We start from the raw sequence: 12,638 nt of genomic DNA, 5'->3' as shown, positions 1-12,638 counted from the left end.
CGATGTCTCGGTCCGCTTAGGACTCTCACCTCAATTGTCCGCCCCTCGTCCCCACGGCGTAGATCGCCGCCACATAGGCCAAAGCGTCGCTGTCTATTTTCACCACGCCTAGATGTGCAAAGCTAATTTTCTCGAACGTGCTTGCTCTCTGTTGCAGGACCTCTAAGTACCTCGCCATCCTTGGGCAACGGGCCATAAATCCTCCATTCATCTGACAAATTACTAAGTTTGAATCAGAGAAAACAGACAATTCTCTCACCCCAAATCCTTTGCAAGATCCAAACCCTGCTATTACCGCCTCATATTCAGACTCATTGTTTGGAGCCGCAAATCCCAATTTCATCGACAAACTCCAAATTATTGTTCTCAGCGCTACTGTGATAACCCAATTCCATTCCCTGTGGTATCTGTCGCGGATCCGTCTGTGAATACTCTCCACCCATTCCGCGGATCCCAAGGATCCAATGGATCTTGACTCGGTTCCCCTTCTGGTTCCATGACCATTTCTTCTCCCCATGTTGGGTCCTCGGCCGGAAATTCGGCCAGGAAGTCGGCCATGGCTTGCGCCTTTTCAGCAGTTCGAATCTGATACTGGATCTCATAACAACTGAGCATCACCGCCCTTCAAAGATTCTCGCCTGATTTGTTCCGCTTTCAACGCCTTTAATGGCAAATTAGTTATTACCACCACCGAATGTGACTCGGTAAGGCTTCAACCTTTGTTGAAAATATTAATGCCAAAGCGCACTTTTCAATTCTCACAGATTGGGTTTCAGCGTCCCAAAGATGGTTTTACTTTGGAAGTAAATTGGCTTTTCTACTCTTTCCACCAATAGAACTAGAACTAAGCTCATCACGATTCTCGACACTCCAAGATACAAGTACAAACTTTTCCCGCCTCGCCAGATAGCAAGGGTGCTTTTCCCAAGTAACTCTTTAATTCTTGAAAGGCCCTTCACATTCCTCCGTCCATTGAAAATCCGCGCTTTTTCTCAACAAACAATATAGCGGTCGTAAGATTTATCCGAAGATTTTGAAATAAATCTGTTCAATACCGCGACTCTTCCAGCCAACCTTTGTACTTCTTTTACATTTTGAGGGGACGGCATCTCTATCAGTGACCTTATCTGTTCGGGGTTAGCTTCTATTCCGCGATGGGTTACTATGTATCCCAAGAATTTGCCCGAAGTTACCCCAAAGGTGCATTTCTCAGGGTTGAGCTTCAGTTTTTGTACTTCCGCAGATGAGGAAAGTCTCTTGCGAACCTCTAAGTGTTCTCGCTCTGACATGCTCTTTTCCACCATGTCGCCAATATATATTTCCATCCCTTTCCGAATCTTGCCCTCAAACATTTTTTTTCTCCTAACCTCTCAAACGGGCCCCAAAGATTCTTTAATCCAAATGGCATTCTCGTAACAATAAGTTCCACCTTCCACCACGGGTTGTCTTTTCCTGATTTGGTCCGTACATCGCGACCTGATTATATCCCATGGAAGCGTCCATAAAGAAAAAATAATTTGAACCCCGCCGCTCGGGTCCACCAGGGCCATCCACCCGTGGCATTGGATAACAATCTTTAGGACATTCTTTGTTTACGCCCCCAAAATCCACGCGATATCCTAACCTTGCCATTCTTCTTTGGAACCGCTGACTACATTTGATAACCATTCCGCGGAACTCAATCTCCTAATTATCCCCCCCTCCGGTCACGGTCACCTCTTTGCGTATACCCTCCGTGATACTTCGCCTCACGCTTCTCATCTTTTGTCTTATCGGCTTTCGTGATTTTCATTCATGTTCATGTGCGATGACATGCAAACTCGGGATCTAACTCCGTAATATCCTCTATTGCCCAAGCAAATATATCTTCATTCTCTCGCCAAAACTGTATTAGCTTACTCTTCCATTCATCCGCAATTCAACCCACCGGCAAATTTCTCCTCGCCTCCCCTTTGAGATTCACTATTTCAATTTCATCCAAAGTTTTCGGTCCAAGTGGTGGCTCAGATATTATTGTCAAAGCCGCCCCTCAGAATTGTTATGCACCCGCCCTCGCTCGCAATCTCCCTTTCATGCCGCGGACCATATTTCTACATCACCCTCATCAATATTCTCATACGGCTACTTGATCTCCTTTTATTTCATACGCATCTCCATTTGTGGGGAAACGGATTACCCCGATAATAGGTTGATGGAATTGCCCTCATTTCATGAATCCACCGCCTCCCTAGGATTGCATTAGACCGGAGTTAGTGTCCACCACCATGAACCTTGTGAATACGGGTCGCCGGACCAGCCATTCTCGGTAATACTAGTTCGCCCGGGTTCGGGTCATCATACCGCCGTTGAATCCAAACAAATTGGTTCATGGGCGCTTTCATCCGGTCTCTATCGATATTCATTTCTTCCATGGCTCCTTTTTTAAAACAGATCCAATCAACTTCCGCAGCCTATCAAAACCCTCTTTACCAAATAATTCCCCATTGCAATGGTGATTACCAAGGCATCCCTCATGTGGCGAAATTATCGACTCCGGTGTCCTTTGGAGGAACGTTATAGTTTCGTCTCCTTCGCCAGGTTCCACTAACTAACCGCGGAATGCTCACCACTTCATTGACCGTCGCCAAACTTGTTGTCTTTCCGGATCTTATCTCGTGTACATTTCTCCCAAGTGTTTCCCCGCTAAAAATAATGTTGATAGTTCCTAAGATTCTAGCCGGTGCCGCAATCTTTCAAATTTTGGCCCTTAGTGATAAATTCTCTAAGCATTCCCTTTTCAATCATCCTCTCCACCAACCATTTCAAGGCATAACATTCATTGGTCGCGTGGTTCTGGATCTGATGATAGGCGCAGAATGGCTTCCCCTCTATTTCTCCTGGTGTATTTCGCGGACCTTCATAGTACTGAAGACCCTTAATCAGTGGCAAGATCTCCTCCAACGGTCTGTTAAGGGGAGTTTGCTCTATTCCGCGGTACGGCTTCCTTTCCCGAACGTCTCTCCTACCACGATCCCGAGTCCTCTCTGGTCCGCGATTCTCGCCTTAATCGTATGATATCTTATCCCTTTCTTCTCTATCGCTCTTACCCCCTCCGGGTCATCTTTGTCCACCGCTCAGACGCCTTCCCTAATCTCCTCTCGCTTTATGCGTCCCTCGCATTATGTCCTCATATCATATCGTATGTACTTCTCCACCTTCGATACGAGCGTGTAACGTGGTGATTTCAATCTTGGATACCGACTTCGTGGACTCTAGTTCCCCGCCTCAAACCATCTTTGGAATGCTATTATCACTCTGTATGTTCTTCCAAATTTTCTACCCTCGCCGTCTTTACTTGAACCTACACAAAAACTCCCTTTAACGATTCCACCGACCTTTGCTTGACATTGAATAGGGCCGCTGATATCTACCACTCTCCGCTTCGATGTATGAAATGATCGACAAAAGCGGCTTCTAATTCTTCAAACTTGTTGATGCTCCTCGACGCTAATCTATAATACCGGTCACCGATGCTCCCCAAAGGCTAGCCGGAACATCATGCATCGGGTCCATCATACTTGTTTTCCTACCATAACGGCATCCGTTGCGGAAGTGTGATGTAGATGATCCGTTTGGTCACCTTTCCCATTATATCTTTCAAACTCCGGGTTGATTGAACCTCTTTGGCACTTCGAATTCCATACCAAATCGCGCGGTGGTTCTTATTGAGACTTCGCCACCTCTTTCTTTCACAAGGCCTCGTTCACTTTCTCTCCACCCTTTGTTCGCTTCTCTATCTTTCTCAATCATCATCGCCGCGCCACCTCCATCGCGGATGCCCGCTATTTGTTCCTCCCCTATGGATGGAAATTCTTCATTCTCTCCCTCCATTCCACTATCTTGTAGATCCTTCCGCTCTGCTTTCCACTTGGGTGGCCTCCTTTTCTTTTCTCGGACCGTCATTCTCATTCGCGTAGAACCTCGACTATCTCCTCTTGTAATAGTCTGGTGGTATCCGCCGCCACCTCAGATGTCTCTTCTTCCCCCACTCCTTCTATCTCTGCGCTCGCTTCTTCTTCTTCTGCCTCTCGAACTGCTTCTTTTCTAGGTCTCCCTACCGCTCTTTTCGCTATGGTGGCCATTTTTCCTCGGTCCCCACAGACGGCGACAAATGTGTTAACAAATTTAATGGTCTTCTCTAATTCAATGTTCTCTCTCTAATATAATGTGTTCTCTCTTAACAAATCTGTTTTTTTTCCTTTTTCCCTTTTCCTTCTCCCTCTTTTTATACTTCACTCCCCCTCTCTCTCAACTGCCTCCTGTCCGTCGTTCATCTCTCCTCTATCTAGCGTCCTTGGTCCCTCCACCTGTCAAGGCAGTTTCGAAAGTTTGGAATTCTCAGATCTTCTCACCGCCTCTTACCCTTCGTTGATCCCTCCTTGATCCTACGCCGCCTCTGTCCCTCCCACCGTGCCGTCAGTAGTTTCTAGCAATTCCTGGCCGGGTTGGCATTCCAGCGACATGATCAACAAAGATCGTCTCCTCCACCTTAACTTACTTACGCCCACTTATCACCTATAACCTTCTATGTCAAGAATATGGCCTCTACACAGGATGTGGGTAAGGTTCTTAGTTTTTATGATACATCTAATCGTTATTTTTTCAAGTCAACATACACTTGTTGAAATTGAAATGAATTGCAGGCTTATGTTCTTTGGTGCAACAACATATGACGTCCACAGATCGATTAAGAACAACGATAGACCCCCCTCAAAGGAACAAATTCAAGCTCTTGAAGACTATATTAGATCCCATAAATAGACTTTGTACTCTACCTGTTTGCTGTACGATATACCAGTTTTTTTTCACAGTAAGATATATTTTTTTGTGTTTTAAGTGAAAACTTCACAAAACTCAAGTGAAGTTGGTGCAGTAAAACTTGTTGTTCTGCATAATTTAACCTGGAATTGTACCGAAAATAGGAAACACACGACCCTCGTCTCCAATAAACATTGATGAAAAGATGAACTTTAGAAAATTATAAGCAACAGCTTCATGTCACAAAAGAGATGACATGAAAAAAAAGAGACACGAACGTATTAGGGCCTGGAATGCCTTGATCCCATGGTTACGCGTCCATCAATCCCTTTTTTTTCCTGCCTCTTCCTTTGTTATTACTAGTAGTTGTCCCTTGGAGCCAATCACTCCTGCATGGCTTGAGCATGATGGCTGATCCAACACTTCTGTGGAATTTAAAATTTACAATGTATTGCTAATTATTTCATCTTCAGAGAATGCTGCACATGTCAAAAATATCTCAGAAACCAAAGCTGAGATATTTAAGAAACCAAAACCAATTATTCCATCTTCTGAACACTTAGTCACTTCAGATGGCCACGTCTCTCCGTCCTTCCTTGTTAATGCTGGAAACGGCCGTTTGTGTCTTTTTTGGTCACAACCACGCTTTAACATTTTTTGGTGGCACATATGAGGTATGTTTTCGTGTCTGTCCAAGTAGAGATTGACTTAAAATTCTGTTTGAGAATGTTATTGGCTGATACCAATCCATCGGATTGAAACATTGATTATGCACACGGCACACCAATACTTCATATTTTTGTATTGGTATTGCCAAGCCTGTTTTAAATGAGATGGGTAACTCGGATGACAGCGAGTTCCACCAGAACAATCCTCGATATGCCATTGTTTAATTTCTCTGTACTAAATTTCTTTACTAGCACTATCAATATTCATTACCCACCGGCCGTCTGATGGACATTTCCATTTAATACAGATTTGTTCTGTCAGCTGTAGTTATGAAAGACGGTCCATTTAATACAGTTGGCTAATGTTGGTGTTTAGGTCTTTGTATTGGAGAGATATAATGTTCCTGTCTTTCCAGATGAACAACCACATAAGCACCGCTATGCTAAAGAATCATTCAAGATAAAACTGTCCAATTAGTTGAGCATCCGTATGTGCTTTGGTATCCAGATTTTCTTCATACTTAATTAGCAGTGGACCCTGCCCGCTGGTGCCTAGAATTAAATATTGGTGCTCATGTTTAAGCATTTCTACTTTTCTAGAACAAAAAAACAAAATGTTTTCAATTCCACCGCGTTACTACAAGTCAAAATTATAACTTTTCCATTACAATTTGGAAGTAACCATGAAAGTCCAAACACACACCATTACACTAGTCACATTCATTTCCTTGCCCAAGCCGCCTTAGCTTGTTCAAGTACTTATTGCTCGTTCAATTATTCAATTCCCATACTTTCCATCCATATTAAACTTGTTCATATCCATCCTCTATTCTTTCTTTCAAACTCTCCTTCATTAGAGCTCTGTCCATTTTTCTCCAAATGTGTTCCTACTTCTCCCCTTACCCCTTCGTCTCCTTCTTGTTCATCATCATTTTCTTTCACGACTTCCCATTCTCCTTTGGCGAGGATGATTATACATTCTTAAACTGTTCTCGCGGGGTTTTTGAGTGCGGGGATGTTAAAAACATTGGATATCCTTTCTGGGGAAAAGGCCGGGCTCAGTATTGTGGTCACCCGGATTTTGAACTCAAGTGTGAAGAAGATGAAGATGATGCGATTCAGATAGTAATTCAAGGACAAAACTATCGCGTCTTGAATATCTTTGAGAATAACCATACTCTTAGGATGAGGACAATGAATCCTGTCAAGAACAACTGTCCTGCACGATTACCCAATATTTCTCTCCCTAACAATCTCTTCAACTACGCCGCTCCTTTCAATCAAAACATAACTTTGTTATATGATTGTCCTTCATCAATCCCACAACTGATCGGCAACACGATTCCTTGTTTAACAAATGATACAACTACGAGTTACTACTCGATTGATTCTCAAAATATTCCACTACCTCGCAATGTTTGGAGTTGTAGTACTGTTGTCAAAGTACCCATTCTTCAAGCAATTGTTACTACATATACAGAATTATTACAATCAATGTTGGGTGGTTTTGATGTGACGTATGTTGTTCCAAACAATTCGGAATGTATCCAGTGTGAGAATACACGTGGGCAATGTGGATATGATAGGGGGATGCAACCTACTTGCTTTTGCTCTGATGGTCCGTACCAAGGAAATTGTACTAACAAGCCACCCGATACCAGAGGTAAGTACCCTTTTCTGGATGCAGTTCTCCATTACGTCTTTTACATTTAGAATGATTATTTTGTTTATTTTATCAGTTGGTCATTCGTCTTCATTACCAATGAAGACTAATCGTGCTTAGTGTAGGACTACTTAGATTATACTTAACAAAAACAATGGCACGAACACGGTAATGCTTGTTATTAGAACTTCGAATATTTGCTGAAGTTTGACGCTGACTCAAATCAGTACGCGATTACTAACACAACTTTGCAGAGTAGTGAGTCAATTTGGAATTAGACTTAGTGATTCAACAGTGTTAGTTCTTGTGCAATTGGTCAATTTCAATAAATAAATTAGTAAATAATCACATAAACATTATACTTATCAGCTAAATGAGTGTCTCACACTCCAAATTATTCTAACAATAAAATGCGAATTGATATGAACACGGAAATTATAATATTTCAAAATCAGTCATATTAGTCAAAACAAGAAAGTCAACTGTTGCATTGGAAACTGCTTGGAAACAAAATATACTTCATCTCTGAATCAGTTTCTAGTCAAGATCCATATCTTGTCATCCTTTCTTGATTCAACTTGTTCATTCCAAGTTCCTTTGTTTGTTTAAATAGAAATTTCCTTCCGTCCAACTCAGTACATATATGATATATCTCATCTTCCCAATTGCAATTATGAAGTGATCACTAAACTCCAAATCAAATGTGCTTTCCTTCTTATTTCTCAGTATCCCCCGCTCTCCTTTTCTTCATCATTTTCAACATCATTGTTGATATCCAATGTTGTTAGGCAACCACGATTATAGGTACACGAGTTGCGCACTTGCGCTAGTACATTCTAGTGTGGACACATTATAGATATATTACTTATCCTTTCTGGGGATCGAGGTGAATGTGCCAGTTTTTGTGGCCAGCCCGATTTCATGCTCGAATGCATACAAGATACTGTCCCTAGTATAGAGATTAACTCAAGATATCGTGTTCTGGATATCAACCAAAGGAATCAGACCCTGAGATTAGCAAGGAGGGATATTTGGAGTGATCTTTGTCTCTGAGATTTATTAACACTACCCTAAACTTCAATATCTCCCATTATGATCCTAGTGTTGTCAATCTCACCTTATTCTACGGGTGTCCTCCTATGTCATCCGTCCCAAACATATTAGTTTGCACAGTAGATGCAAAGGCTGCTACTGGTTTTCACGCTGCATTTTCGTCTGACCAGAATCAGATTCAAATGTTTGCACCGTGTGTATTGACGTAAACGTTGGAAGCTCGTCTCAACTTCAATCCGATGACAGTTGATAATATATCAATTGTTTGGAATGTGAGAAATCTGGTGGACAATGCGGATTTAATCGGACTGTCCTCCAAAACACCTGCTTTTGCCCTTATGGGGGTTGAACAAACACAATGCACTGTCAAAGTTACCCACGCTTTTCTTTTACCAATCTGGTATTCCTGTTTAATTTCAGCTATCTTGTTCCTAGCTAGGAAGCAATTTTTTCTTTCATTTTGTTTGCGTGTTGTTACTAGTTACTACTTCATCAAATAACCCGCGATTTCCTCAAATAATAATTCAGTTAAAGAACAAGTCATGAAAATTGGAAAACACCACTGATTCGATCATGCAATAGTTTTTAGGGATTTTAAATTACTTATATAACCCCCCAGATTTTGCAAGATGTACTTGACTGTGTGATCAACAAAAATGGCCTTATACTTGACTAAGAACAACTTTCGTGAGGAGCAGATATGATCATTTATCTGTTCTAACACACAAGAGTATACACGACACATTAGATATCCCGCCAAATGAAGTGGTCATACTCACAGTACCAACTTTGTCTCTATCAAAGTAGTTCCAACTTTTCATTTAGATCAGATTTTGGCATCTCAAGAAGACTTCTAAGTTCCAACTGTTCTGAGATTGGTAAGCTTTTAAAGCTAAGGGGTATATTTATCATTTAAGATAGAGAATCAGGTGTAGGTCCCTATCAAACGTGGTCGGTGATGTAACCTGAGTGGAGGAGAGGTCTTCTTTTTCTTGATTCCCATTTACCCATAGTTCGTCATTCAGAACGAAATCCACCCGGAATTTCGATTTTTAAAAAAAACGGAATTCTAAATATAGAGTCGAAATATCCAAAATTCTGAAATTATTCAAAATTCCAAATATGATAGGGGTCGAAATTTAATGAATATCGGATTTTGGATTTGTCGGAATTCCGAGTATTTTACCAACCCAATGGACTTGAAGTCCTTTGGTGTGGTAGGCACCTCCACTTCATTTTTTCACTTCCGAAATTGCCCTTGTCATGTTTAAGTCATCCTCTACCTAAATATATGCTAGTACTAAATATGCTGCTAGAGTATGCCGGATTATGGATGCGTTGGCATCTAGAGCCTTGGTTATAGACTCTAACATGCAATACACCCTCACCTCTTGCCTGATGGAGGGCCTAGATGTCATAGTGCAGGTACAGCCTGCGTACTTTAGAATTTGACATATTTGTTTACTGTTAATTGATAGTGTTCTGCCCGCGTAATAAAAATATTGTTCCATGGTCATAAATTTCCAATTATAGACTACATATTAGCTTATTGTCAATTCATCGGTTGAGATAGAGATAACGATGAAGACAGGTAATTGACTATAAGCAAATTTTTTGTACTGAAACTCTCGAGTCTAGAAGCTTAGCGCGACTAATCAACTTTCATTACATAATAATTAACAGTCATTTTCTGTTTGGGATTTGAACTTTGAAAAAATATAAAGTTCTGTTTTTTGGCCTCTTGACCGGTGTGGGCACACCGTCCCAAACGGTGTGGAGTCGTTTGGGACTTAGTCCAAACGATGTGACCACACCGGTAAGTTTTTTTTTAAGTCCAAATCCCAAACGACATAGGCACATCGTTTTGGACTCAGTCTAGACGGTATGACCAGACCGTTTGGTTTGCACAACGAACGACCTAGCCGGGTCGTTTAAGCCTAGGGTGTTCGAATTTTCTCATTCATCCACTGTACACATGCATATTCAGCCCTAGTGTTTAATGTTAGTATTAGGATATAGTTTTCATTATTTAAAGTTTAGGATGGTGGAAGAGAAGAGAATAGAAGAGAAGGGCTGAAAATGTTGCAAATTTGCAACAAGTGAAATTCACGTTGGTTTGGGAGGTGCCCAACACAAAACAACTTTTTGGGACTAATGGAACACTTGTAATAATTATTTTTGTTTTGGGTTCCCTTGGCACAATATGAGGTCCACAAGAACAAATACCTTAAAGATATATTACTTATCCTTTCTGGGGAGGTGAACGCGCCAGTTTTTGTGGCCAGCCCGATTTCAAGCTCGAATGCATACAAGATACTGTCCCTAGTATAGAGATTAACTCAAGATATCGTGTTCTCTATCAACCAAAGGAATCAGACCCTGAGATTAGCAAGGAGGGATATTTGGAGTGATCTTTGTCTGTGAGATTTATTAACACTACCCTAAACTTCTTTTGACAATAAATTGTGATTTATGGTATAACAAAGAGGGGGAGGAGGGTGAACCCCGACAGCTCCTGGGGTGCAGATGGCTTATTTGCCTGGCCTGTCGCTTCATGGTAAGTGCCCGAGTGCCAATGCATGCAAAGCCTGAAATATCAATACTGCCCGATATTCTCGACCTATATCAGCGATATATAGGAAAAAAGGTGGGGAAATTCGTTAGATGTACTATTTTCGTCGATATTAGGCTGTACTCTTTTTTTCTCAAGAACTGTCACTAACTTGCTTGTAGCATCGCTAGTCAATGGAGACTGGGGGAAAGTTCATTCAAGACAAAGTAATACAAATGGAGTCCAAATGCACAGTAGTCCATTCCATATATGTTTAGTAAAATCTACAACTAAATGGGGTCTGTCTTTCCACACGTCTTTGATAATTAGTCTATTCTAACTTGTTATATAAACTAGCCAATTAGCCCGCCTACGGCTGGGCCTACTACATTGATAGTTCACGATTACGTGTTTTTACTTTTGTCAAACTATTAACAACTGCAATACAATATTTAGATACATTACCTACTATTGGCAGAGTATTGACTGATCTTCCTCCATTGAAATATAATTGATGCATCAGTAGCATCAAAAATTAATAGCAAACTTGCCATATGAAATTAATTTTCCTTTGTACTAATTCTTTTGAGAAGTATAATGATTATTTCGAGAAGTATAAACAAATTGATCAATAGTTTTATGAGTTCTGATAAAAGTATTCGAATATTATACATATGAACGTGCCTGCAATCCTAACAAATCTTACTTCGATCAATGATTTGTGCGCTTCATGCAGTTGTTGGTTACTCTGACACTCTTTGACTATAAGAGTTTGGTTCAAGTTAATCAAGTCTTCTATTTCTTCTTTCTCATTTAGTTCCTTCTTTAAAGCCTTAAGCTCCTCGCTGAATCTTGGAAATATTGTTGGTGTTTTCGGATAAACTTACATTTTCCAATGCTCTCGACCTCTAACAATGTAGGACTTTCTTTCTCCGCATTCATGTTTCCAACATTTATTTGAAGTAACAAAGAATCTACACGAAAGTTGTGGTGAAATACCATAGTTCTTTAGCTCAAGTGTTGTTGCTCTCCGCCCGCTTCAAGAAAGCTTGAACACCCAAATCCTGCGGTTATAAGTTCGAGTTTGTCTTGAGATATTCTTGACACTTGTCGCCCCTGCCTTGGCACATTCCCAATTCCTTGTATGAAATGCCCGAAGAGCGCTAGCCTCTCGTGTTGGCTTCAAATGACTCACTTTTGTTTATTATTTCTCTGTTTCCATTTTTTCTGTTTCATGGAGTGTCAATGAACATTGACTGTGACTTCGTCCAGTTCAAGTGGCATATTTCCATGATATATGGAGTTCCCCGAGTCTAGTATCTGCCACTCTTGCTCTACCACAAACATTGTAGTCCCTTCTTCTTGATATGTTTCTTTGCTTTTATGGGACGCCGAGCATTTCGAGAGGCAAAAGCAAATTATAGCGGTTGTAACTCGGTTAAGGTTTCCAGTCGCGAACCCTAACATTCTGTTTAGATCTCTTCCACCTCTTTATTTTGGTTTGGCGAATGATGAGCAACAACTCGAAGAACTCGGTTTATCAAAAGTGGATTTGCCTACTTTTGTGCTCGAACTTGGTTCTCGCAGGATTTTATCTTCCTCGATTCTTCTTTAGGAAACCGCTTTCAATGCCATCTTTTTCGTGGTTTCCCTCAATAACATCCTCCTTGTCATCCATGGGCGGTAGAGGCTGGTTCTTCGTATAAATGAGAGGTAATCATCAATCACCCGTGTTAATAGACGGTTAAGGTTGAATGCGATGTCTGGCGGTGAATTATCTACCATCATATCACTTCTAATCCATTGGAAAACTGAAGAGTGGTGGTTCCAAAGCTATGTGAACCTGCTGCAAGCAAGTAACAACAGGTGAAAGTTAAATACTGAAATTATGGGTTCATGATGCCTT

At 41.1% G+C, this 12,638-nt stretch overlaps 1 protein-coding gene across 2 annotated transcripts in view; it reads left to right on the top strand.

Annotated features, from left to right (window-relative positions):
• Positions 1 to 6,119: 6,119 nt before the first annotated feature.
• The window catches only part of LOC147479393 (LEAF RUST 10 DISEASE-RESISTANCE LOCUS RECEPTOR-LIKE PROTEIN KINASE-like 2.4), a 30,741-nt gene continuing 24,222 nt past the window's right edge, over positions 6,120 to 12,638 (top strand). For both annotated transcript variants that reach the window (XM_086576788.1, XM_086576786.1), the window contains exon 1: positions 6,120 to 7,128. In XM_086576788.1, the coding sequence (XP_086432914.1) occupies positions 6,345 to 7,128 (784 nt within the window). In that variant the 5' untranslated portion in view covers positions 6,120 to 6,344. The remainder of the gene's footprint in view (positions 7,129 to 12,638) is intronic.

This window comes from Coptis chinensis, chromosome 8, assembly GCF_015680905.1.
Source record: "Coptis chinensis isolate HL-2020 chromosome 8, ASM1568090v1, whole genome shotgun sequence".
In the NCBI taxonomy this organism is placed as follows: domain Eukaryota; kingdom Viridiplantae; phylum Streptophyta; class Magnoliopsida; order Ranunculales; family Ranunculaceae; genus Coptis; species Coptis chinensis.
This window is presented reverse-complemented; position numbering and strand designations above follow the sequence as displayed.